The 27943-nt window shown below is 44.3% G+C and overlaps 1 protein-coding gene across 1 annotated transcript in view; it reads right to left on the bottom strand.

Moving 5' to 3' along the window:
- Positions 1 to 27943, bottom strand: part of tbcd (tubulin folding cofactor D) — a 354778-nt gene that overhangs the window by 251477 nt on the left and 75358 nt on the right. Inside the window, exons 9-13 of the mRNA XM_085963427.1 lie at positions 27047 to 27179; positions 26414 to 26571; positions 23283 to 23343; positions 6993 to 7067; positions 1034 to 1128 (exon numbers count right to left, since the gene is read on the bottom strand). Of these exons, the coding sequence (XP_085819553.1) occupies positions 1034 to 1128; positions 6993 to 7067; positions 23283 to 23343; positions 26414 to 26571; positions 27047 to 27179 (522 nt within the window). The remainder of the gene's footprint in view (positions 1 to 1033; positions 1129 to 6992; positions 7068 to 23282; positions 23344 to 26413; positions 26572 to 27046; positions 27180 to 27943) is intronic.

The raw sequence follows: 27943 nt of genomic DNA, 5'->3' as shown, positions 1-27943 counted from the left end.
TCTGACATTTTTGTAACTATTATCTAATATTTTTCCAACTAACTGTCAAGTTTTTTTCCCCCAAGGGCCCAAATTTCTAACAAAAAATCGGAGAATTTCTGTTTTTCTCCATAATTAACAACCCACAGATGAAGTTGTGGTACGTAGCATTAAAATGTATGACTTCTGAGAATGAGATTTTGTCAGTGGGCCATGAATTATATTGACAAACGGGCAATGTTTTTTGTTAAATAAGGAATTCCACTCCCCAAGTTAAAACAAAGCACATATGAAAGTATTGTTATGCAGTTATTGTATCAAACAACATGAAAACGGATGGCAAATGTGTCACTTGGTGTGGTAGTAAACCATACTACCAGAAATGTTTTAGGTTTGGATTCCAGATCTGTGCGGAGTTAGCTAATCTCAACTGAGGTAGTGGCTGGAGCACTAGAATTGGTCTCATCATGCATGGGTTAGAAAGTGAAAAACTGGTCACAACTCCCAGCTGCTGATCACTGTTGTGACCTCTTCCTACCACCCCCCCCCCCCACCCCACCCCCAGTGAAGTTTCCAGGTATAGATCTTTAGAAAGGCAAGATTGGGCCCCCACTGTCGAATTGCTTACTGACGCCTAAAGTCCAGAGTCACTATGTAGAATAGTTACTTTGGAGAGATACTAAAGGGCTGACAGCAGCCGTGGAACCATACCACAGGATGAGTCACTGCCTAAAGGAGGTGAAGCACAGGAGGGAAATCAGAGGGAAAAATTGGAGCAGAGTCAAACATTGTAAAAAGTACAATGGGTTACATACAAGAATAAACTTAAATGAACTGTTTTCAAAATTTAGTTAGAAATATATTAAAGGCCTTTTAATAAACACAAACAAAGAAAGAGTTAAATGAAGATATTCTTCCATATAGCAAAGTACTGCATAACTGTCAAGACAGTGTGAAATGGCCATGCTGCTGCTGTTATTTAACACGTCCTGCAATTTTTAGTAAAGGAAGTCCATGTCTTTTTAAATAAAGGCATGTCTGGCTTATTACATACCATCAGGGAGCCGAGATGGTAGTAACAATCCTCTTCTGCCCAGTTCAGCTAGGGCAAGACATCCACCATGCCAGGATGTGTCAGTTTCCTGAAAACTGTAACATAAATGTAATTTAATATCAGACAGCCTAAATAATAGGATTTGTATAATTGAGGAAGATATACCTGCACTAGAAAAAGTACAGAAAAGATCCGTCTCAAGTGGATTAGCTAAGAGGAAATATACAATAAGCTCAAGCATCACCGTCTGGAATGATGACAGTTAAGGGAGAAACCTTTCTGAAACATATACACTATTAAATGGTGTAGTTAAAGAGTTATGGTAAGTAAACCCACATTATTATTTCAAAGCTTTCAAGTGTTTAGGACCAGAAGACATAAATCAAAATTAATGAGAAGTACATCTAGAACAGATTATCAGGAAAAGTTTCTTTACTCAAGTGACGAATGTTTGGAATATTCCACCAAACAAGCTGGTGGGTGAAACAGTGCAGTTATTCAAAATATAATTTAATGCTTCAATGGGCCAAATAGCCCTTTCTGACTGCGGAATTTTATTGTGTTCTGCATATAAAAATAATGTTTTTTTGAAAAAATAAGTTCAATTTCATTACTGCTCTCTGTAATCATATCAAAAGGATAATTTCAATACTGACGCTTGACAATCTCACATCAACAGAGCAGCCAGAACTGTGTCAACATCTTGATTTAAAATGAATGGCAAACATTTACTACTCAGTAAAAAGTTGGCATACATCATACCATAACCTCATGCATGAGAATAGCAAGATCTTCTTTAAAGATATATACAAAAATAATTTACATTGCATATTAATATAACATTGCATAGGAGGAAATTTGATCAGAAAATCAAAATATCAGCAGTTTTTCTGCAGATCAGTTGTAGAAGGCATATCAATACTAAAGATGTACAAACATTGTGTTAAAAAAGGGTACGGTAGTATAGTGGTAATGTTACTGGATTGGTAATCCAGAGGCCTGGACTAATGATCCAGAAACGGGAGTTCAAATCCCACCATTTAAATTCAGTTAATTAAATAAATCTGGAATAAAAAGCTAGCATCAGTAATGGTGACCATGAAACTACCGGATTGTCATAAAAACCCATCTGGTTCACTAATGTCCCTCAGGGAAGGAAATCTGCTGTTCTTACCTGGTCTGGCCTATATGTGACTCCAGACCTACAGCAATGTGGTTGACTCTTAACTTCCCTCTGAAATGGCCTAGCAAGCCACTCAGTTGTATCAAACTGCTACAAGAAACAATAAGAATAAAACCGGACGGACCTCGGCACCAGCTACAGACACGACAACGGCACACCCAGCCCAGTTGACCCTGTCCTCCTCCTCACCAACATCTGGGGACTTGTGCCAAAATTGGGAGAGAGTTGGCCCACAGACTAGTCAAGCAACAGCCTGACATACTCAGACCTTTCAGCCAATGTCCCAAACTCCTCCATCACCATCCCTGGGTATGTCCTGACAGACCCACAGAACCGGGGTGGCGGCACAGTGCTATAGTCGGGAAGAAGTGGCCCTGGGAGTCCTCAACATTGACTCCGGACCCCATGAAGTCGCATGGCTGCAGGTCAAGCATGGGCACGGAAACCTCCGGCTGATTACCACCTACCGCTGATGAATCAGTATTCCTCCATGTTGAACACCACTTGGAAGCAGCACTGAGAGTAGCAATGGCACAGAATGTACTCTGGGTGGGGGACTTCAATGTCCATCGAGTGGCTCGGTAGCACCACAATTGACCGAGTCCTGAAGGACATAGCTGCCAGTCTGGGCTTGCGACAAGTGGTGAGAGAACCAACACGAGGGAAAAACCTACTTCGCCTCGTCTTTACCAATCTACCTGTCGCAGATGCATCTGTCCATGACAGTATTGGTATCAGTAACCACTGCACAGTCACTGTGGAGACGAAGTCCCATCTTCACCCTCCATCGTGTTGTGTGGCACTACCACCGTGCTAAATGGGACAGATTCAGAACAGATCTAGCAGCTGAAAACTGGGCATCCATGAGGCACTGTGGGCCATCAGCAGCAGCAGAATTGTATTCCACCACAATCTGTAACCTCATGGCCCGGCATATCCTTCACTCTACCATTACCATCAAGTCAGGGGACCAACCCTGGTTCAATAAGGAGTGTAGAAGAGTATGCCAGTAGTAGCAGGTGTACCTAAAAATGAGGTGCCAACCTGGGGAAGCTGCAACATAGGACTACATGCATGCTAAAAAGCGGAAGCAGCATGCTATAGGCAGGGCTAAGCGATCCCACAATCAACGGATCAGATCAAAGCTTTGCAGTCCTGCCACATCCAGTCGTGAATGGTGGTGGACCATTAAACAACTAATGGGAGGAGGAGGCTCCATGAATATCCCCATCCTCAATGATGGTGGAGCCCAGCACGTGAATGCAAACGACAAGGCTGAAGCGTTTGCAACCATCTTCAGCCAGAAGTGCTGAGTGGATGATCTATATCGGCCTCCTCCCGAGGTCCCCATCATCACAGAAGCCAGTCTTCAGCCAATTCGATTCACTCCACGTGATATCAAGAAACGGCTGAGTGCACTGGATACAGCAAAGTCTGTGGGCCCCGACAACATCCCGGCTGTCGTGCTGAAGACTTGTGCTGCAGAACTAGCCGCGCCTCCAGCCAAGCTGTTCCAGTAAAGCTACAACACTGGTATCTATCCAACAATGTGGAAAACTGCCCAGGTATGTCCTGTCCACAAAAAGTAGCACAAATCCAATCCAGCCAATTACCGCCCCATCAGTCTACTCTCAATCATCAACGAAGTGATGGAAGGTGTCATCGACAGTGCTATCAAGCAGCACTTACTCACCAATAACCTGCTCACTGATGCCCAGTTTGGGTTACGCCAGGACCACTCGGCTGCAGACCACATTACAGCCTTGGTCCAAACATGGACAAAGGAGCTGAATTCCTGAGGTGAGGTGAGAGTGACTGCCCTTGACATCAAGGCAGCATCTGACTGAATGTGGCATCAAGGAGCTCTAGTAAAACTGAAGTCAATGGGAATCGGGGGGGAAAACTCTCCACTGGCTGGAGTCATACCTAGCACAAAGGAAGATGGTTGTGGTGCTTGGAGGTCAATCATCTCAGCCCCAGGACATCACTGAAGGAGATCCTCAGGGCTGTGTCTTAGGCCCAACCATCTTCAGCTGCTTCATCAATGACCTTCCCTCCAACACAAGGTCAGAAATGGGGATGTTCGCTGATGATTGGACAGTGTTCCAGTTCCATTCGCAACTCCTCAGATAATGAAGCAGTCTATACCCACATGCAAAAAGACCTGGACAACATTCATGCTTGGGCTGATAAGTGGCAGGTGACAATCACGCCACACAAGTGCCAGGCAATGACTATCTCCAACAAGCGATAGTCTAACCACTGTCCCTTGACATTCAACAGCATTACCATCGCCGAATCCACCACCAACACCCTGAGGGTCACTATTGACCAGAAACTTAACTGGGCCAGCCACATAAATACTGTGGCAACAAGAGCAGGCCAGAGGCTAGGTATTCTGCGGCGAGTGTCTCACCTCCTGACTCCACATAGCCTTTCCACTATCCACAAGGCACATGCAAGGAGTGTGATGGAATACTCCCCACTTGCCTGGATGAGTGCAGCTCCAACAACACTCAAGAAGCTCAACACCATCCTGGACAAAGCAGCCCGCTTGATTGGCACCCCATCCACCACCTTAAACATTCACTCCCTCCACCACCGGTGTACCGTGGCTGCAGTGTGTGCCATCTACAAGATGCACTGCATCAACTTGCCAAGGCTTCTTCGGCAGCACCTCCCAAACCCACGACCTCTACCACCTAGAAGGAAAAGGGCTGTAGGCACATGGGAACACCACTACCTCCAAGTTCCCCACCAAGTCTCTCAGCATCCTGATGTGGAAGTATATTGCTGTTCCTTCATCGTCGCTGGGTCAAAATCCTGGAACTCCCTCCCTAACAGCACTGTGGGAGTGCCCTCACCACACGGACTGCAGCGGTTCAAGAAGGCGGCTCACCACCACCTTCTCACGGGCAACTAGGGATGGGCAATAAATGCTGGCCTTGACAGCGACGCCCACATCCCATGAATGAATAAAAAAAAACAGATTTTTGCTAAGTGGTAAGTGACTACTAATTTCAAATGAAAAGGATAAAACAGGTAATGTACAGACACTAGGTTTCTACCCACAGAGCTTTAATGAGTTTTTGATTCTTCCCCAGGTTTTATGGGCAAGATGGTGATTGTCTGCCCAGCCAGTGGAGACTTCTGATTACAGAAATATATGAGGTTATCCAATAGCTCTGTTAATATAACGAATGAAAATAAAGATAGGAAATTCCATCAAAAGTAACATAGATCAGCTGTACATTGAATATTAATTTCAGGCATATATCTGTACACGCACTGCCCACGAGCATGCAAGATTACAAATGGAACTCAATGGCTGGTGAACTGCAAGTCATAGAATAAATATTGTCTCTTTACCTACAACCCTTCCTGCTCAAAAAAATTACATAGCAGTGAGGAAAAATGTTCTTCAGAAAAATGTTAGTTTCATTTGATTGAGACCCTTTATTAACTGATGCCTAATCACCAATTAGAAGTATGCCTTCACTCTTGTCCATGTCAGTCTACCAAGCCTGGAAGAGAGTATTATTACCAACAGTTATTGCCACCACTTGCTTCTGAGAAGGATATAAAGCACTACAAATCTGCCCAACCCATTTTTCTTTTGGCTTTAGGTATTCATTTCCAGTTAGGCGGGTTTTTTGCAGCAATGTTATTGACGCCTCCAGCCATTTAATCTTTTGTTTAATTTCTAGGTGTGATGAAAGGTGGCTAAGGACCAAGACAACTGGTTTTGGGGAACCCATTATTGCTTGTCACGCTAATAAATCCAGTCAATTATGGCAAATAACATCTCGTACTTCAAAACACATGTATGTGTGGGGAAAATGTACACTTGGCAACATAAATAGCCATGCCCCAAAATTATAACACCTGTGGTGCAACGCATTAACCGGTTATATCACAGACCAATACCCAGGGTAATTTATGAGCTTCAAAACCCATTCACACAGACTACTCCCCAGTTTGGGAGCTGCCAAGCACTGGCATGTTACCAAGCATAGTACTGAGGTGAAGCAAATAAACTATTGATTTGGGGAGGGGAAGGGGCAGAAATGAGTTTAGGGTCTGCTTTAGATCACACTTCAACATCTTACACGAGCTAACCATAGGGCAGTACTGGTGAACTCAACCAATACAGGGAAAGTCATTGTTTGTCCTTCGCCAAAGTCGAGGGTGCAAGGGCTAGAAAGGTAAAAGGAAGCGACTGCTGCCAACGAACCGGAAGTAGCTGTGCATGTGGTAGCTTCCGGTTCATTGTCAGGAGTCACTCAGAAGGTAAAAATGGGACAAATGTTACAGCTAAATGTTCTAAAGCAGATAATGGCCTAAAATTATCAGTTAAAAATTAGTAAAGCAGAATCAATACCATTATAGACCATCTAATTGCTATCCTCTCCACAATTAAAAAATAACTGGATATCATTTCTACATGTCTGTATAGAATACCACCATTAAGGTTCCGTACCCTGTTTTTACCTATGGAATTCTTCTCTTAAGGAAACTCCAGTTTCAGCTGCAGATGCTCAAATGCAGAGTTAATCATCACTTACTGAGGCAGGGTTGTTAGCATGAGTAAATTTCTGGCTTGCCCAATGCCACTCAAGTACAAGTTTTAAACTCCTTTCAGTTTTCCCAATAAAATATAAGGTCAAACTTCTGAGACAAAGTTGTTATACAGTTTACGCCACTGCACCATGTTATGTCACCTAATATGGGACCAAAACAAAACTGGAAAATGTAACCAAAACAATAAATCATTACCTGAGGCATTCAAGCACAGATCCAACAACATCATCTGCAAGCTCTTTTGGTAGTCTTCCAGTCACTCTCCCTATCCTAAAATAGGGTAGAAGATAATTAGATACATCTGAATTCAAATTTTATCATCCTTTTTACTCCTCTCAACTGTGCAAATGTAAAAAAACACTTTGAAGACCGCAGTAGTTTTAATTCACCAAATGAAGTATACAAAAATTGTCTGGTGCCAACTGACCTTACAGACATAACTTTGGGTGAAATAGAGAATCTGTTCAGCATTGAAGTCAGTAAGTGGAGCTAGCTAGAAGACTCTGGTAGAAAGGCATGCAGTTATCTCCTTCAAGCACCAGTTTGACTCAGTGGCAGCATGCTCGCCTGAATCAGAAGGTTGTGGCTTCAAACTGCTTCAAGGACTTAAGTACATAATCTGGGCTGACATTTCAGTGCAGTACTGAGGCAGTGCTGCATTATTAGAGGTGCCATCTTTCGGATGAGATGTTAAAACCAAGGCCCCACCTGCCCGTTTGGGTGAACACGGAGGATCCCTTGACACTATTCAAAGATGAACAGGGAATTCTAGAGTAGTTAGGCCAAAATATCTCCCACAACTAACATTACCAATACCGATTCACTGGTCATTTGTTTCATTTGCTGTTTGTGGGACCTTACCGTGTGCAAATTTGGAATGGCGTATGCCCACATTAAAACAGTGCCTTTACTTCAGTGTAATTCACTGGCCATGAAGCCCTAAATCCCTAAATAAATGGCACAATTATAAATGTAAGCTCTTTCTTTCCATAGACAGTATTTCCAAACCTGCTTTGTAGTATGACATAAATATTATTGAGCCTAATTTAAGAAACACTTTCACTAAATGCTTTTCTTGAGTCTGCAAACGAATTATACGTTGTAGTGTTTCCTACATTATAACAGTGACTACACTTCAAAAGTACTTAGTTGGGATGTCCTGAGGTTGTGAAAGGTGCTATATAAATGCAAGCCTTTCTTGCTTACACAGATTGTTGTTACAAAAGGAATTTACAGACAGAATGAAAAGATACTGCTTCAATGTCTATGTTGTGAAATTGATCCAAAACAGAGTATTTTTGGGCAATGAAATCACAAGGCGAAACCTTACAATAGTGATCCTGCTACAGGAAACTTTGGTTTATCCGGAGGTTGTATGTCCGGAATACTCGATCTAATGGCAAAAATCAGGAGCCGTTTTCTGTAAGTTTTTTTTAGTTCTCGTTCTTTTTCCCCCCCCCCCCAGTCAGGCACTGCAAGGTCTGTAGCTATAGCAACAGCTTCAGCTAGAGACGCTTGCAGCTGCAGCCGACTCTTTAGAAGCTGTTGCTAAGCAACAGTGTTTGTTGTCAGATACGGAGATGAAAACCTCCGTATGCTTCAACATTAACTTTGTATGTCCGGCAGTTTTGATAGATCGGCAACACGCCGGTCCCGGATATAACAAAGTTTCCTGTATTACCCCCTCCCACCAAAAAGTAACATAAATGAATAGTGGTAAGTATGTTTGAAACATTGTTTAAAAGCCGCTCCTAGAAAACAAAATGCACAATATTTGAAAAACCAGTGTCCGGAAGAAGACAGCAAGAGTCTCCTAAACGTGTACAAGTCGTTGATTTCTCAGAACAGTATCTTTTCTCCTGGGGTGTTTCCTGTAGATCGTGTAATGTTCTTTGGATTACATTACACAGAGGGGAGCGAACAAGTCCATTTGACCATAAATTGTATATGAGCATAAACACAGGGCAACATTTTGCCAAAAATAAAACTTACATTTTCCCACATTTCCAGAATATTGACCAACTACTCGCCATCAAATGTATTTTCATTATCTCAGCAACTAAAAAAGACTTGCATTTCTATAGCGCCTTTCATGACCTCAGGACATCCCAAAGCACTTTCCAGCCAATGAAGTACTTTTGAAGTGTAGTCTGTTATAATGTAGAAGCAAAGTAGGAAACTAAGGCACCAATCATCATATTTTATATCGTATTTGATGATTTCTATACTTGTACCTTCAAATTACATTCATTGACATTTATCCATTTTTTAAAAATAATATATTTACTGGACATATTATTGGGTTTGCTTTTGCTGAGACTCCATCACACAGCTCAACTATTCTGTGGAAAAAGAAAGTTCTAATCTCTAGACTCACTTGAGGCTGGTTAAGTTCATTCTTCTGTCTTGGAGTTCCGCACTCTAAGTTATCTGTCTACTTATAGCCACAATGTCCATGCTTTTCAGAATTTTAAACACATCGGTCACATTCCTTCTCAATCTTTGTGAAATGTGACCCTTGTGTTTAAAATGTTTCAGTTTTGTAAGTTTGCCTTTATAAATTAGCATCTGAAGTCTCAAAAGCATCAGTCAAATCTTCTCTGAAACTTTTCCAATGCATCAATGCTCGTTTGAAGGTAGACTAACCAAAAAGTCACACAATATTCCAAATGTGGCCTCACTGATGATGTACACAAGATGTTCGACTACACGAGATTACAATTCTATATTGTTTTCTGAATTGAGACAATGCTACTAGTCCACAAAAATCAGAATTGGCAAAGTTGAGCAAAATTAAAACTTCTCACCATTTATTTTGTCTATCAGAATTAATACAGTTCTGTCATTTTATTTTGTTTAGACACAGTTTATTTTGTTTTATGATTGAAAACACAGCCTTTCCTTGAAAATTGCAAATAAATGTATCAAGGGGTTAAAACTAAAAACTTGTAGCTACAGTACTTTCAGCTAGCAACTATTTAAGAAATTAGCTTTAAGTAGCTTGATAAACAATATCGCTCAAAGCACTGATTGGTAAATTCCTCAATATTTCTACAGAAGTGCTTCTGGGCACAACTAAACGTGCATTTCTGGACATGGACATTTTTCTTATTATTTAACTGTGAGTACAGAATGTCTCACATTTCACACTGTCCACTATGTAGCGCAAATGTTCACAAAGTGGAAGGGTCTGTTTCTCAATCATTTTGTTCCATGGCCTGTGCTTTCTTTGCTGATCCCAGCTCGCTGGTAGTAGAACTGCTACTTTTGGCATCAGTGCCCTGGGAAAAGAGGAGCAACGAATGATCCCTGGTGAAAAGTGTGCACGTGCTGGGACTGGGCTCAGATGTGATGCACCTCATGGTCAATCTTCTTCTAATTTTGTTTACAAGTGTATGTCCACTTCTCTTCTAAGAAAATACTTTATTTCTGATGTACAGTTAACAAGCAAAATTTAAACTGATTCAATAATAAGCTTTAGTCAGATAACTCACCCCTCCCAAACCCTTGAAGATAGTTACTCACGAATGCCTCTTAGACACACTTGTGAGAACCTCTTCAGGTAAGGTTAACTTCCCAGAAAATGTCAACAAGTCTTTCCAGTTAAAAGGCTCCACATGACATCAACACTTCGAGCATGTTATGCTTTCCACACTCTCATAATACACTATGTTGCAAGGGATGCGGACAATTCTTGGCCGGCAAGAATTGTGTGTTAGTTCTTCAGGCAAATTGTTCAAGTGCTGTCCACCTGCCTCCACGCAAGCCCTTTGTAGGGTTACCAGTCCTGCTTGGCTCACACAACCTAGACTCCTCTAGACAATTGTAAACCAAGTTACTCACTCGGGGAAGAGTTATTACCTCTTTGCATGCCTTCATTGCCTCAAAGTTAATGCAGCAGATACCTTGCCTCTGGACAGTCTGCCATCTTGATCTTGTTCAGGTTGATGAAGCCCCCGTCCCTGAACTATGAATCCAGCATCCAACACAGTCAGCTGGCTGATCCTGCATTGGTTTGCAATCCCCAGACGATCCTCCAGTAAATGCACAGTGAACATCTTCAAATACATGAATGTGACACTCCTGCCCTCCAGAAACTGATCAACAATACCAGATGTGGGTCTACCAGCATTAGCGAACAGCCTTTTGTTTGTTGCCCATTTACAGCAATCAACACATGTAACCATGTCGAATTCAAAAACTTATTACATAGTGCCTTGAACATAGAAAAAATCCCAAGGTGCTTTGCAGAGACAATCAAAAAAATGGATACCAAGCAAAACAAGGCGATATTAGGAAGGGTGACCAAAAACTTGGTTAAAGAGGTGGGTTTTAAGGAGTTTTTTTTTTAAACATAAGCCTTGAGCCTGCTTCGCTGTTCAATTTGATCATGGCTTGTGTGTCACTCAACTCCATTTACCCACCTTTGATCCATATCCATTTTCTCCTCTGCTACTGGTCTATGCATTCCAGCTTTGTGATGGCACTGGCTTTCCTCCACTGCTAGACAAGCCAATTCTTACTCTCTGTTCCGGTCTTTGAGATCTAATGCTCATCATCACTGCTGCTTGCTTCACTAATTCAAACTTTAAACAGCTTTGTTGGCCTTGGATTGATACTTATCCCTCTCTAGTTGTCATCAATTGTTATGATTCAGGCTTTGTTCCAGCACTTTTAAATTGTATTCACAGCAAAAGGGCAGTTTCCATAAGCAAAACAGCTGGGATTGGAGGTAGCATTCTTGCTAGTTCAAGCTGAACTAATAATTACACATAAGCAGGAAAACCAGCAATACAAGGACTGCATCACCATACATAAACTGTTCCAAAACAATGGAAGAGTTCTTTTCATTAGTTTTATGACTGACTGTGAGATGAAACATTATGGCCCCAATATTTATGGGGAGGCGGGGGAGGCAGAGAGGGTGCGGGTGAGACCAAAATGGCCGAAGAACCCGGCAAGGCCGGGGACATGGAGGTCCTGCCAATCTTAACGGCAGGGCCTTATTAACATCAGGGACTCATTAACAGCTGGCAGAGTCCTGCGGCAGGTGGTGAGAGAACCAATACGAGGGAAAAATCTACTTGACCTCGTCCTCACCAATCTACCCGACACAGATCCATCTGTTCATGACAGTACTGGTAGGCGTGACCACTGCACCAGAACGGAGGCAGAGTGCTTATGTTACTCTACTAGTTATCCAGAGGCCTGGACTAATAATCTGGAGACACGAGTTCAAATCCCATCACGGCAGCTTGGGAATTTAAATTCAGTTAATTAAATAAATCTGGAATAAAATGCTAGTATCAGTAATCGTGACCATGAAACTACTGGATTGTCGTAAAAACCCATCTGGTTCACTAATGTCCTTTAGGGACGGAAAACTGCTGTCCTTACCTGTTCTGGCCTATATGTGACTCCAGACCCACAGCAATGTGGCTGACTCTTAACTACCCTCTGACATGGCCTAGCAAGTCACTCAGTTGTCAAGGCGGCAGCTCGCCACCACCTTCTCAAGGGGCAATTAGGGATGGGCAAAAAATGCTGGCCTTGCAAGCGGCGCCCACATCCTGTGAACAAATTTTTCTTTAAACATCCATGTGGAGACAAAGACCCATCTTCACACTTAGGACACCCTCCATCATGTTGTGTGACACTACCAACGTGCTAAATGGGATAGATTCTGATCTAGCAGCTGAGGCGCTGTGGGCCATCAGCAAGCAGCAGCAGAATTGTATTCCACCACAATCTGTTACCTCATGGCCCGGCATATCCTTCACTCTACCATTACCATCAAGTCAGGGGACCAACCCTGGTTCAAGGAGGTGTGCAGAAGGGCATGCCAGGAGCAGCACCAGCATGCGATAGACAGAGACAAGTGATACCACAACCAATGGATCAGATCAAAGCTCTGCAACCCAGCCAGAACCAGTTGTGAATGGTGGTGGACAATTAAACTGATGGGAGGAGGTGGCTCCATGAACATCTCCATCCTCAATGATGGCGGAGTCCAGCACAAGTGCAAAAGACAAGGCTGAAGCGTTTGCAACCATCTTCAGCCAGAAGTGCCAATGGATGATCCACCTCGGCCTCTCCATTAAAGAAGCCAGTCTTCAGCCAATTCGGTTCATTCCACATATCATCAAAAAACGGCTGAGCGCACTGGATACAGCAAAGGCTATGGGCCCAGACAACATCCCAGCTGTAGTGCTGAAGACTTGTGCTCCAGAACTAGCCGCGCCTCTAGCCAAGCTGTTCCAATACAGCTACAGCACTGGCATCTACCCGACAAAGTGGAAAATTGCCCAGCTATGTCCAGGCCACAAAAAACAGGACAAATCCAATCTGGCGAATTACCACCCCATCAGTCTCCCCTCAATCAGCAAAGTGATGGAAGGTGTCGTCAACAGTGCCATCAAGCAGCACCTACTCACCAACAACCAGCTCACCGATGCTCAGCTTGGGTTCCTCCAAGATAACGCGACTCTAGACCTCATTACAGTCTTCGTCCAAATATGGACAAAAGAGCTGAATTACAGAAGTGAGGTGAGAGCGACTGCCCTTGACATCAAGGCAGCATTTGACCAAGTGTGGCATCAAGGAGCCCTAGTAAAATAGAAGTCAATGAGAATCAGGGGGAAAACTCTCCACTGGCTGGAGTCATACCGAGCACAAAGGAAGATGGTTGCGGTGCTTGGAGGTCAATCATCTCAGCCCCAGGACATCCTCAGGGCAGTGTCCTAGGGCCAACCATATTCAGCTGCTTCATCAATGACCTTCCCTCCATCATAAGGTCAGAAGTGTGGATGTTTGCTGAAGATTGCAGTGTTCAGTGCCATTTGCAATTCCTCAGATAATGCAGCAGTCCGTGCCCGCATGCAGCAAGGCCTGGACAACTTGGGCTGATAAGTGGCAAGTAACATTCGTGCCACACAAGTGCCAGGCAATGACCATCTCCAACAAGAGAAATTCTAACCACTTCCCCATGCCATTCAATGGCATTAGCATCATCTAATCCCCCACCATCATCTTCCTGGGGGTCACCATTGACCATAAACTTAACTGGACCAGCTACATAAATACTGTGGCTACAAGAGCAGGTCAGAGGCTGGGTATTCTCCAGTGAGTGACTCACCTCTTGACTCCCCAAAGCCTTTCCAGTGTGATGGAATACTCTCCACTTACCTGGATGAGTGCAGCTCCAACACCACTCAAGAAGTTCGACACCATGCAGGACAAAGCAGCCCACTTGATTGGCACCTCATCCACCACTTTAAACATTCACTCCCTCCACCAACAGGGCCCCTTGTCTGCAGTGTGTACCATCTACAAGATGCACTGCAGCAATTCACCAAGGCTTCTTCGACGGCACTTCTAAAACCCACGACCTCTGCCACCTAGAAGGACAAGGACAGCAGGCGTGTGGGAACATCACCACCTCCTAGTACCTCTCCAAGCCACACACCATCTTGTCCATTCCTTCATCGTCGCTGGGTCAAAATCCGGGAACTCCCTACCTAGCAGCATTGTGGAACAGTCCCCGGCAATCGGAGAGTGGGAAGGAAACAGATGATCGGCAATCAGGAGCGGGGGGGGCTGGTTGGCAATCGGGAATGTGGGGAGATTAGCAATCGGATGGGTGGGGTGCGGGGAGGTCAGCAATAGAAACATAGAAGATAGGAGGAGTAGGCCATTCGGCCCCTTGAGCCTGCTCCGCCATTCAATGAGATCATGGCTGATCATCCAAACTCAGTACCCTGTCACTGCCTTCTCCCCATATCCCTTGATCCCTTTAGCCTTAAGAAATATATCTAACTCCTTCTTGAATATATTTAATGAATTGGCCTCCACTGCCTTCTGTGGTAGAGAATTCCACAGGTTCACCACTCTCTGGGTGAAGAAATTCCTCCTCATCTCTGTCCTAAATGGCTTACCCCTTATCCTTAGACTGTGACCCCTGGTCCTGGACTCCCCCACCATCGGGAACATCCTTTCTGCATCTAGTCTGTCTATTCCTGTTATAATTTTATAAGTTTCAATGAGATCCACTCTCATTCTTCTAAACTCCAGCGAGTACAAGCCCAATCGACCCAATCTCTCCTTATACGTCATTCCTGCCATCCCAGGTATCAGTCTGGTGAATCTTCGCTGCACTCCCTCCATGGCAAGATCGTCCTTCCTCAGATAAGGTGACCAAAACTGCACACAATACTCAAGATGTGGTCTCACCAAGGCCCTGTACAACTGCAGCAAGACATCCTTGTTCCTGTACTCGAACCCTCTCGCTACGAAGGCCAACATACCATTTCCTTTCTTAACCGCCTGCTGCACCTGCATGCTTACCTTCAGCGACTGGTGCACAAGGACACCCAGGTCTCGTTGCACTTCCCCTTCTCCCAATCTATTGCCATTCAGATAATAATCTTCCTTCCTGTTTTTGCCACCAAAGTGGATAACCTCGCATTTATCCACATTATACTGCATCTGCCATGCATCTGCGCAATCACCCAACCTATCTGTTAGATCCGTGGTTCAATGGATAAATAATCACACGGATGCTGTACATTAACAAATAACAGGTCTTTACTGGAGGAGGGTAATCTCTAGACTGGGGGTACAGAGGCATGCGCAAAGCTTATATACCGGTGTGGTCACTGCCGGTACTACAGTATACAGGAGCTGTGAAAGTAGTTCTAACTTAAAGGCACATACACTACAATTCCTCCCCTTTTAGATTAATACCCCTGAATATTCAAATAACAATTAACATTTTTACATGTACATTAAATAACAAAAGTCCATTTATACATTCAGTCTTTGGGGCGGCTTCCTGACCCTTTTGGGATAGCGCCTTTCCAGAGGTTCTTGTTCTTGGTGCAGAGGTGACTCTGACCCCTTTTCGTCGGGTAGTTCATCGGGTTCCACTACTACTGGGTCTGAAGTAGATGCTACCGGTATGTCGGATTCATCCCCAGGTACTCGAGACATGGGGTTGACGCGTTCCTGTGACGCTAAGATCTGATCGACGTGGCGTCTCACAATGTTCTCCCCGACATCCACGGTGTACATTAATGGCCCCTGCCTTGTACATATCGTTCCGGGTTGCCACTTCTCTGTTCGATAGTCACGGGCCAAGACTGGTTGCCCTACATTGAAGCTCCTTGTCGGCTTCTCATTGATGTGCTGGAATTGTTTGTCCTCAACATTTCTTCGCACATTTGGTCTGAGCAAGTCCAGACGAGATCTCAACCTTCGGTTAAAGAACATCATGGCCGGGGTCTGGTTGGTAACTGCATGTGTTGCGTTTCGGTAGGCTAATAAGAAATTGTCCATCTTATGCTGTAGTGGAATTTCCTCGTCGCACATGGCCTTTATCGCCTTCTTAAAGGTTTGTACGAACCTCTCAGCCAATCCATTTGTGGCTGGATGATACGGGGCGGATGTGTAATGCCTTACCCCATTCCTTTTCATGAATTTTTTGAACTCGTCGGACACAAACTGTGGTCCATTATCAGAGCAAATCTGCTCTGGCAAACCGTTTCTGGCAAATATGGTCCGTAGGACTGCAATCGTTTTCTCTGTAGTGGTTGAAGACATTTTTATCACCTCAGGCCACTTTGAATGAGCATCCACTGCTATTAAGAACATTGAGTCCATGAATGGACCAGCGAAGTCAATATGCACCCGTTGCCATGGAGAGGAAGGCCACTCTCATGGGTGTAGAGGTTGTGGTGGTGCATTTTGGACCTCCTGGCATCCTAAGCAGCTCTTAGTTAGGTCTTCGATTTGTTGATCGATTCCCGGCCACCACACATAAGCCCTAGCAAGGCTTTTCATTTTCACTCCCCCCAGATGACCTTCATGTAGCTCATTTAGCACTCTCTCCCTTAACTTGGGTGGAATCACCACTCTGGATCCACACATCACTGTCCCCTGGCATACTAACAGCTGTTCTCTTCTGGATGAGAATGCTGGCAACAGTGAGTCGCCATGTGTTGGCCAGCCCCTCACCATCAATTCATATACCCGTGACAGAGTCGGATCATTGCGGGTCTCCTTCTCTATATCCGCGTTTGTTACTGGCTATCGTTCAATTATCGACGAATAAAATATCTCGATAGAGTCCACTGCTGGTGCTTCCTCCACAGTAGGCAGTGGCAGGCGTGATAGCCCATCAGCGTTCCCATGCTGTTTCGTGCCTTTATATTCTATTTCATATTGATTCGCCCCTAGAAACAGGGACCATCTTTGTAACCGCTGTGCAGTCATTACTGGAACGCCCTTCTTAGGATTAAAGATGGAGACAAGTGGTTGGTGGTCAGTCAGCAAGGTGAACTTCTGCCCATGCAGATAGTGGTTGAATTTTTTTACTCCCCATACTAGGCCGAGGGCCTCCCTGTCAATCTGGGCGTAGTTGCGCTCGGCTGACGTTAGTGACCGAGACGCAAAGGCTACTGGCCTCTCCAACCCGTCTGGGAATTTGTGCGACAGTACCACTCCAATCCCGTAGGGTGATGCATCACATGCCAAACGAATTGGTAGTGCTGGGTTGAAATGGGCCAACACCTCTTTTGATGTGATCAATTCTTTACACTTCTGGAAAGCTCGTCTACGTTCGTCATCCCAGTTCCATGGTACCCCTGTTTGCAGTAGGGTGTTCAGCGGGTGTAATACCGTAGACAAATTTGGTAAGAACTTGTGGTAATAGTTTACCAGCCCGAGGAACGACCTCAGTCGTGACACATTTTCCGGTGCTGGAGCCTTGACTACTGCCTCAATCTTGTCAGGGGACTTATGTAACCCCTCTTCATCGATGACGTGGCCACAATACGAGATCTGTTTCTGGAAAAACTTGCACTTGTGGCGATTAGCTCGTAGCCCATACTCCTTTAATCTGGTGAGCACCTTCGCCAAGTTGGCGAGGTGATCACCGTCATTTTCGCCCGTGACCAAGATGTCGTCCAAATAACACTGGGTCCCTGGAATCCCTTGCAGGACCTGATCCATCGCCCTTTGCCAGATAGCCAGAGCCGAGGCTACTCCAAACACCAGCCGGTTGTATTGATAGAGACCTTTATGAGTGTTGATCGTAAGGTAATGTTTAGAAGCTTCTTCTACCTCCATTTGCAAGTACGCCTGGGCTAGATCAATTTTGGCAAATCGTTTACCTCCAGATAGCGAGGCGAAAATATCCTCAATTCGTGGAAGCGGATATTGCACCGTGTGAAGGACTGGGTTCACTGTCACCTTAAAATCCCCACAGATGCGGACCTTCTTTGGTTCCCCGGGCGTATTACTCAACGACCTCTTCATTACAGGGACGATGGGTGTAGCCCACTCGCTCCAGTCCACTTTGGACAGTACTCCTGAACGTTCCAACCCTTCCAGCTCTGCTTCAACAGCTGGTCTGATCGCATAAGGCACTGGTCTGGCCTTCAGAAACTTTGGGCTTGCATTTTCCTCTATTTTAATTGTTGCTGTTATTCCTTTTAGTGTTCCGAGTCCCTCCTGGAACACTTCTTTTGCGTCAGTTAGCATTTTTGACAGTCGTCCAGGTGTGACGTCGTCATCCTTTTTGGCCTCAACCTTCAGTGCCTGTATGGAATGCCAATCTAATTGTATCTTCCGGATCCATTCACGTCCTAGCAGTGATGGTCCTCCATTTGGCAATACATATATATCCATTTTAGGTATTTCCTGGCCTTTATATGTCACTTTCACCCTTATTTTTCCTTTGGGGTAGACTTTTTGCCCCGTATACGTCTTCAAGACAATCTCTGTAGCTTTCAAGGGTATGTGTGAAAATAGCCGCTTGTAGTCTCTTTGATTTATGACTGTTAGAGCTGACCCTGTCTCCAACTCCATTTCCACTTGGACTCCGTCTATCTTGAGTGCAACCCAGATAGTCTGGTGATCCTCCATTTTGGTTACATTATGTAGTTTCAGACAACCCAGCTCCTTGCTTCCGGAGTCTGTGTCACTTTTCTGTTCGTCTGAACCACTGTCCATCACCTGGTGTACCTTTTTGTACTTCTCCTGTGGAGATTTCTTACTGTTGGTTTTCTTCCCAGACCTGCAGACTCTTGCTATGTGTCCTGCTTTCCCACACTGTCTGCACACTTGGTCCTTGAACCAACAATCTTTCTGGTCATGTGTTGTTCTGCCGCAGCGATAGCACTTCCCTGTTCCATAGGTCATTTCGTTGGTGCCATATTCTTGCGGTCTCCGTTGTATCTCTGCAGCGCCCCTTGCGGCTGCTTCGTCTGATACTGCCATACTGAAAGCTTTGTCCAGCGTAAGGTCCTTTTCTGATAGAAGCCGTTTCTGGGTTCCTTCACTTTGTAGCCCACACACAAACTTGTCCCTTAACGTGTCTGCTAGTCCCGCTCCAAACTGGTAGTATTTCGATAGCTTGCGCAGTTCCGTTAGGTACTCAGCATTGCTTTCGTCTTTGTGTTGGTTCCTTTTATGGAACTTAAATCCTTCTGCTATCAGCAGTGGTGTGGGGTTTAAGTGGTCCTGTAGGATTTCTACTATGCTTTCAAAATTCTTGTTTACCGGCTTCTCTGGGGTTATTAGATTTCGCAGTAACCCATAAGTTTTTGCACCCATGGAATTTAACAGAACCAGTGCTTTATTAGCATCTGGCACTTCATTCGCCCTGCAGTACACCTCAATACGTTCCACATGTCGCCCAATCTTCGACTTCATTGTCGAACGTAGAGATACTGCCACTCTTCGGCATCCTTGGGTGTGCGTTAACTATCACCAATGGCGCCTCCCGCGCTTCCCCTTCTTCTCCGCTGGCACAAAATGGCGTCTCCCGCACTTTCCTTCCATCCCGCGCTCGCCCTTCTCCGCTGCGGCTTCTCAAAATGGCGTCTCCCGCGCTCTCCCTGCTTCTCCACGGCTCAATGGCGTCTCCCGCGCTCTCCCTGCTTCTCCGCGGCTCAATGGCGCCTCCCGCGCTCTTCCTTCTTGTCCGCGGCTCAATGGCGTCTCCCCTTTCTTCGCCCCGCGGACCCTGTTCAGCCCGCGAGCACTGGCTGTGCTCTGCGCGTTCTTCTTTCGATATTTTTTGACGCTGCTCAGTCTAGAACCCGGCTGTTTCTTACCCTCTATCTCTCCGGTTTGTTTTATTTTCCTCGACGCCGCTCGGTGTTCAACCCCCGGCTGCGCCCTGTGCTCTTCACCCTCTGTCTTACCCCGTCGACGCTGCTCGGCTCTCTCTCCACTGTCGGTCGGCTCCAGCCGCCGCTGCTTGGGAAGGGTCTGCGCTGGACCTGTCGTCGGTCTCTTACTGCTCGTTGTGGCTGGGGAACCAAGCCCGGCTCGCCACAGCCTCCCCTGCAAAGTTGGATCTCTGCCTGACTGCTGGGCAGTTGCTCGTGGTCGACGCCCGTGTTCCTGGCCTCGACTATTTTTTTTTTTTTTTTTAATTTATGTTGCAGGTAGATTCGAATCGACACTCGTCGCCACTGTTAGATCCGTGGTTCAATGGATAAATAATCACACGGATGCTATACATTAACAAATAACAGGTCTTTACTGGAGGAGGGTAATCTCTAGACTGGGGGTAGAGGCATGCGCAAAGCTTATATACCGGTGTGGTCACTGCCGGTACTACAGTATACAGGAGCTGTAAAAGTAGTTCTGACTTAAAGGCACATACACTACCCAATCCAAATCATACTGGAGTTTCTCGGCATCTTCCTCACAGCACACATGCCCACCCAGCTTTGTGTCGTCTGCAAATTTGGAGATATTACATCTAGTTCCCTCGTCTAGATCACTAATATATATTGTGAATAGCTGGGGTCCTAGGACCGATCCCTGCGGTACCCCACTAGTCACTGCCTTATTCCAACTCTTTGCTTCCTGTCTGCCAACCAGTTCTCTATCCAAGTCAGCACCTTGCCCCCAATCTATGCGCCTTAACTTTACACGCTAATCTCTTATGCGGGACCTTATCAAAAGCCTTCTGAAAGTCCAAATACACCACATACCAGTCGCTGAAGGTAAGCATGCAGGTGCAGCAGGTGGTTAAGAAGGCAAATGGTATGTTGGTCTTCGTAGCGAGAGGGTTCGAGTACAGGAACAAGGATGTCTTGCTGCAGTTGTACAGGGCCTTGGTGAGACCACATCTTGAGTATTGTGTGCAGTTTTGGTCGCCTTATCTGAGGAAAGATGTTCTTGCCATGGAAGGAGTGCAGCGAAGATTCACCAGGCTGATACCTGGGATGGCAGGAATGACGTATGAGGAGAGATTGGGTCGATTGGGCTTGTACTCGCTGGAGTTTAGAAGAATGAGAGGGGATCTCATTGAAACTTATAAAATTCTAACAGGACAAGAAAGACTAGATGCAGGAAAGATGTTCCCGATGGTCGGGGAGTCCAGAACCAGGGGTCACAGTCTAAGGATAAGGGGTAAGCCATTTAGGACAGAGAGGAGGAGGAATTTCTTCACCCAGAGAGTGGTGAACCTGTGGAATTCTCTACCACAGAAGGCAGTAGAGGCCAATACATTAAATATATTCAAGAAGGAGCTGGATATATTTCTTAAGGCTAAAGGGATATGGGGAGAAAGCAGGGACAGGGTACCGAATTTGGATGATCAGCCATGATCGCACTGAATGGCGGAGCAGGCTCGAGGGGCCGAATGGCCTACTCCTGCTCTTATCTTCTATGTTTCTATCCACTGGTTCTCCCTTATCTACTCTACCAGTTACATCCTCAAAAAATTCCAGTAGATTTACCTTTTGTAAATCCATGTTGACTTTGTCCGATCCTGTCACCGTTTTCCAAGTGCTCTGCTATTACATCTTTTACAATGGACTCTAGCATTTTCCCCACTACCGACGTCAGGCTTACCGGTCTATAATTAACAATCAGACGGAATGGTGGGTAAAAGAGAGGCCTGTAATCGGGAGAGCTGGAGGTAGGTTGGAGATCGAGGCTGAGGGGTTGGGGGGGGGGGGGAGACCGAAGGCTTTCTTGAGAGCCTCGGGGGCTGGGGGGGGGGGGGGGGGGGCACTCCTGCTCTTCCTGGCCCACAAGGAGTGCTGTACGAGCCATTTATCTTGGTTAGTTGGCAGCTCCTGCCTACGTTTCACTGCCGAGTTTCCCATCCCCTGGGAAACCTGTGCAGCAGCAGTTAACTTCACATCAGACTCCCAATTGCACTGTAGGAGCCCTATTTAAATATGTTAACATCCCACTTCTTCACTCAGATTCACCAAAATCTGCTGGCATAAAAATGGCGGTGGCGCATGCGCGGCGGTTTGGGTTCACGTTCTGCGCATTTCACTTTTTCAACTCCCGACCCTCTTCCGCCCGTCATGGAGGGGGTTAATATTGAGGTCAACATGACCAGTAACTCCATGGAGTCCATCTTGACCTCCAACCATGAAACAGACAATTCAAAGCAGCGAACCAAGAAACCCAAGGCTGCTGCCTCATTATATGTCTGTCTTTGCATCACTGTTGAAGTCGGCTCAATTCGAGATTAATCAGGTACTGCCAGGCAATTAAGTGATTTAAATTGTTTCTAATACTTATGCATACAAGGTTTGAATAGCAGCCTTCTGATGGTTAGTTTCCTTTTGACATGGATCTGACCACAACAGAAACCATTCTGAATGTCTGATCCAAATCTATAAACAAAATGCTTATCGTCAAAGGATCAGTAATTTAGACCAGGATTTAGATCATCACCAAATGACTATCACTTAGAAAGCGTGTCTCCTGGCTAATATTCAAATAATGTAACCAGTTTGCATCTTTTAGCTAGTTTGTCTCTTATGAATCATAGAGCACAGAAGGAGGCCATTCAGCCCATCGTGCCTGTACCAGCTCTTTGAAAAAGCTATCCAATTAGTCCCACTCCCCTGCTCTTTCCCCATAGCCCTGCAAGTTTTTCCCCTTCAAGTATATATCCAATTCCTTTTTGAAAGTTACTATGAATCTGCTTCCACCACACTTCCAGATGGTGCATGCTAGATCATAACTCGCTGTGTATAAAAAAGTCTCCTCCTGTCGTCAATTAACTTAAATTTGTGTCCTCTAGTTACCAACCACTCCTTTCAGTGGAAACAGTTTCTCCCTATCTACTCTATCAAAACCCTTCAGAATTTTGAACAGCTCTATTAAATCTCTCCTTAACCTTCTCTGCTCAAAGGACAACAATCCCTGTTTCTCCACATAACTGAAGTCCCTCATCCCCGGTACCATTTTCTCATGGACGCTATGAATATTTTCAGGAGAACCTCTTGTACTGGCTGTTTCCCCAACCCAACTCCTGTTTACCTAAACTCATATAGAAGAGGGTATAACAGACTTTCCTTACTTGATGCATGACAAGGCTCTGCTTCCATCAGTTACTCTTACAATGCCATTTGTTCTCAACTGAGGCAATTGCCATAAAATTAAAATTAAATGTTTAACATAAAATAGGAATGATCACCTATTGCAGGGCAACTTACTTACCCTTTTGCTGCAGACCACCGGACAATAGTATCTTTGTCCTTCAATCCAAATAGCAGTTGTTCTGAAAAAAAGGTCACAAAAAAAGTCAACAACCGGTGAATTCTGTGATGGCAGTTCAATCACTACATTGTATGAATTTATCTCTCAGTTGATTTTCACACAACTAAGAAGCATTTTTAGAATATAAGCATCCATTTTCTCTCTCGTACAAATGTTAAGGTAATAAACATTTTACTCAAATATTCAAGTAAAAGCACCCTTTTCTTCAGTGGAAAAGTTTACAGTTCACCAATCCTGTGTTCCTCGTGTGGAGCTGCACTCAAGGTAATGCTGGTCGGAGAATTAGTACAAAAATGTTGCAGGTGAATTTATCCTTTCTGAGTCGAGTATAGATGTTAAGCATTAAACAAGTTTTATAAATCTGACTACTTTTGTTCAGTAAATGACCACTCACTTGTAGGAAACATAAATATAACAAACATACAAATTATGAAAGGAAGAACTCCGGCTGATAAAGGCAGCATATAACTGAACAAATCAGACCAGAAAGTGCCAGGTTTGATCCTGGTGCATGCTGACCTAGCTCATTTGGCAGTAGGTGTGCTGCAATTGGCCTCAGCATCCCTGTGCTAGAAGAGGAAAATCAGAGTACAGGAAACTTTGGTTTATCCAGAGGTTGTATGTCCGGAAACCTCGATCTACCGGCAGAAATCAGGAGCCGTTTTGTTCGGCTTTTTTTTCCCCCAACAGTCAGGCTCTGCAAAGTCTCTCTGAAGCTGTTGCTAAGCTACAGAGACACTTCCAAGGTACGGCCGACTGTTTAGAAGCTGTCGCTAAGCAACAGTGTTTGTTGCCAGATACGGAGCTGCAAATCTCCGTATGCTTCAACATTAACGCTGGTTTGTCCGGCAGTTTTGATAGATCGGCAACAGCTCGGTCCCGTCGGTGCCAGATATCACAAAGTTTCCTGTACTATCATACGCCTCACCAGTATCCCCTGCTGGATAGTGTGCTTGAGTGAATCATAGAAATTTACAGCACAGAAGGAGGCCATTCAGTCCATCGTGTCTGTGCCAGCCGACAAAGAGCTATCCAGCCTAATCCCACTTTCCAGCTCTTGTTCCGTAGCCCTGTAAGGTAACGGCTCTTCAAGTGCATATCCAAGCACTTTTTAAATGTGATGAGCGTTTCTGCCTCTACCACCCTTTCAGGCAGTGAGTTCCAGGCCTCTGGATGAAAGAGGTTCTCCTCAACTCCCCTCTAATCCTTCTACCAATTACTTTAAATCTATGCCCCCCTGGTTATTGACCTCTCTGCTAAGGGAAATAGGTCCTTTCTATTTACTATCTAGGCCCCTCATAATTTTATACACCTCAATTAAATCTCCCATCAGCATCCTCTGTTCCAAAGAAAACAACGCCAGCCTATCCAATCTTTCCTCATAGCTAAAATTCACCAATCCTGGCAACACCCTCATAAATCTCCTCTGTACCCTCTCTAGTGCAATCATAGAAGGTATCTCCTCTCTAAAGAATACTTTCAAAAACCTTTCTCAGCAAGAGCCTCATTAAACACAGAGGCTTGGGAAAGAGCATTTCTTCTACACTGTGACTGATCATATCATCAATGGTAGATGATTTCCATTCTATATGTGATTGTCAGAGGACAAGAACAGGCTTTGCTGTGTGACCCTCTGTGGTTAAATTATCCATTAACTGGCCAGACTAACACAAAAAAGTACTGGAAGTCATCTGCTAGCAGGCATTAACATCTTCGAGAGAGAGGAGGGGGGGAAGCAATTAACAAAAATAGACATACATCAACTCCAAGGGATTAAAACCCACCATTTCAAAAATCAAGACGACAAGTAAAGGGGGAAAATAATGCTTATTGAAAGAAGGTACTCCCCTCTAAAAGAATATATTCCAAAACCTTTCTAACCAAGAGCCTCATTAAACATTCTGCGCTGTGACTGATCATATCATCAATGGTACGTGATCACCATTCCATATACGTGATGCATGTGGGATTATTCATGTGTTCAATGTACAGTAATAGAGGCAAAAACAAAGCAGACACTTGACACATTCAGAGTATTATAGTTTCCACTTCAAACACAAATAAATAAGCTGCACTGTTGAGTCAACCATGCTACTTTCAACTTCTATCTAACTTATCCGTAGAAATATACAAAACACAACACCAACCATCACACCATCACCCTTACCAAAAAAAAACAGAAAGTAGCAACCAGCACATGGAAACAAAGGTGGTAGGTTGGCTGGTCTCAGAGTTCATAAACTGTCAGTGGTACAGTTGTGAGAACTCGAGAGGTTTAGGATGAGGCACATTATTGAGTAAGAGCACTGGGAGCTTTACTCTTCATCTGACTGCGCTATACCTAGCCTTGGAGGGCTCGATTCTGTCACTGTGTGCCTGAAATAAGTGTTCCAATACACAGCACCTACATCCCTCACCTTAAGAAGCATAAAATTCACCAAAAAAATCCCTTCCATGTTTCTACCAATTGCTCCCCTCTCTTCCTGAAAGTGCTGCCTCCTTAGATATAGTTCCACAAGGCCCTCTGATAGCTTACAAGTAACAATTCTTCAGGAGTGAGCCCAGACAGTGACTGCCAGCAGGCTGTTCAACTACAGTGGGCAATATAGCCAAGCCCAATCATGTTCTCACCCAATATTCACACACAAACTTCCAGCAAAAGGTGTTGTTTAGCAATCAGCGATGGAAATTGCCCAATTTACCTTTCCTTACCCAAGGGCCCTGAGGCTAATTGTAACGTCCCTATGACTAGTCCCGCTGTGATCAGCTAACTCAGCACAGGTTGGGTACTAAACCTGGGACTCGCTTGGTCTGTATGGCTCAGCTACTCACTGCTCTAAAGATCAGAGTTCTGAAAGGATCCTTATAGTAAAAGCCAATTGTCCATCTGTCAATTTTTATCTTCTCAATTCCCCCCATTTCAGAATTTTGTAGGTCAACAAAAGTAATTAATACAGAAAAACAATCTGTTTAATTAAATATTCTTCATTTATTGGTCTGTCTAATATGGCTGGTTGTGGTAGTCCATAAACAATTTGCACATGATAATGTTTTACTCTTCATAAACACACCTATTACATTCTCTATCTCTCCAGAGAGATCATAGTCATCATCATCATCATCCTCTGTTTTTAATTCCATTTTCTGTACAGATGAGATGTTGTTAGTGACTTGACCTTGACTTGCCATTTGTAAGTTAAAAGCCAAAGACCTGCTCCCACGCTGATATCTAAAAATAAAAAAATATTTTGCTTTGAGGTAAAAAGAACATGTTACAATCCAAACAAAAATTAAGAACTAGGAATGTGCTCAAACAGTTTTGTTTACACTCCCACCCCCTCCAAAAATAAGTTCCAATTTTCTGGTCTCCAACTTCAATATTTCATCTTTGGTCAGACGGCCTACATCGAATATGAAAGTAGAAATTCAAGGGATAAAAATGTTTTAACATTTTATTAGAAATTTGTATTTTGCACTCAAAATTTGGATAGACTAAAGAAAAACCAGGGTTGATTCACCCTTGCTCAGTGCTAAGCCTGATGGGTGGATCAAAATGAAGAACATGTGTGAGGAATCATGAGCAAAAATCCATTTCTAACCAACCATTCAATGGCACAAGTACAACACATTGATATATCAATCTGCTGTGCAGTTCAAGCACCACACTTTTGATTGAAGAACCTAGTTCCACAGCTTGCGCTTACCTCCATTTGGCAACCTTCGGCTTCAGAAATGTAAGGCCCAACCTTTGAATGAGTTTTATGCCTCGTTTGCGAAGAATATTGTGGTTGCACTCGGGAATGTTGCACCCATCAAGGCACTTCAATACCGTGGGAGCTAGAGGAGAAACAGATCTTTAACAATTATTCAAAACACAGATGCAAACTTTCCAGAGTCTGAAGCTGGTTTAACTTGGATAAAAAGGGAAAACCTATTTGAATATTAATCAAACTCAATTTGTCTCCTTAGCCAAGTTTCATATTTTAATTCTAGTACTTCTATAATTGAGCAATGCCCAGGAAGCAGCTGTGGAATGAGTGGAACCTGCCCCTTGGGCTTGTTCGCTACAAGATGGCAGAAATGCAGAATGCACTTAACCATTCACTTGGCTATCTGCTGCTTGGTCCCCAGTTTGCTTTGGATCTTTGAACCACAGGAAATTGCATATCAAAACTTCTTCAACTATTTAGCAGGGACATAGTAATTTTGAACTCTACAAGCATAATTGAAATGCTATTTCATTTCCATCAGATTTGGCATTGGATCAAACAATGGGACAACAATTTCTTGGCTCAAATCAAATAGAGAAGCAACTTTTGATAGGAGCTCCAGATGAGTCCAAAGCATTACCTGGTCAGAAAGCCAAATTAAACTGAAGCTGACAACAGTATAGATTTCTATGCAAGAAATTCAGTCACAAATAAAAGGATCAAATTGCATGTACATTAATTTGTGAAGAACTAAATTAAGGTCCCAGCTGGAAACAAGGGACAAGTCTACCAGGGCTCAATATCCAATAGCTTGCTTGAAGCAGAACACTAACAGGTAAACCTCTGACAAACCATTGGTCATGACCAAAATAACCCCAATACGAACGCAAA

This window comes from Somniosus microcephalus, chromosome 21, assembly GCF_052327205.1.
Source record: "Somniosus microcephalus isolate GS21.2 chromosome 21, FLI_Smic_1.0, whole genome shotgun sequence".
NCBI classification, from domain to species: domain Eukaryota; kingdom Metazoa; phylum Chordata; class Chondrichthyes; order Squaliformes; family Somniosidae; genus Somniosus; species Somniosus microcephalus.
This window is presented reverse-complemented; position numbering and strand designations above follow the sequence as displayed.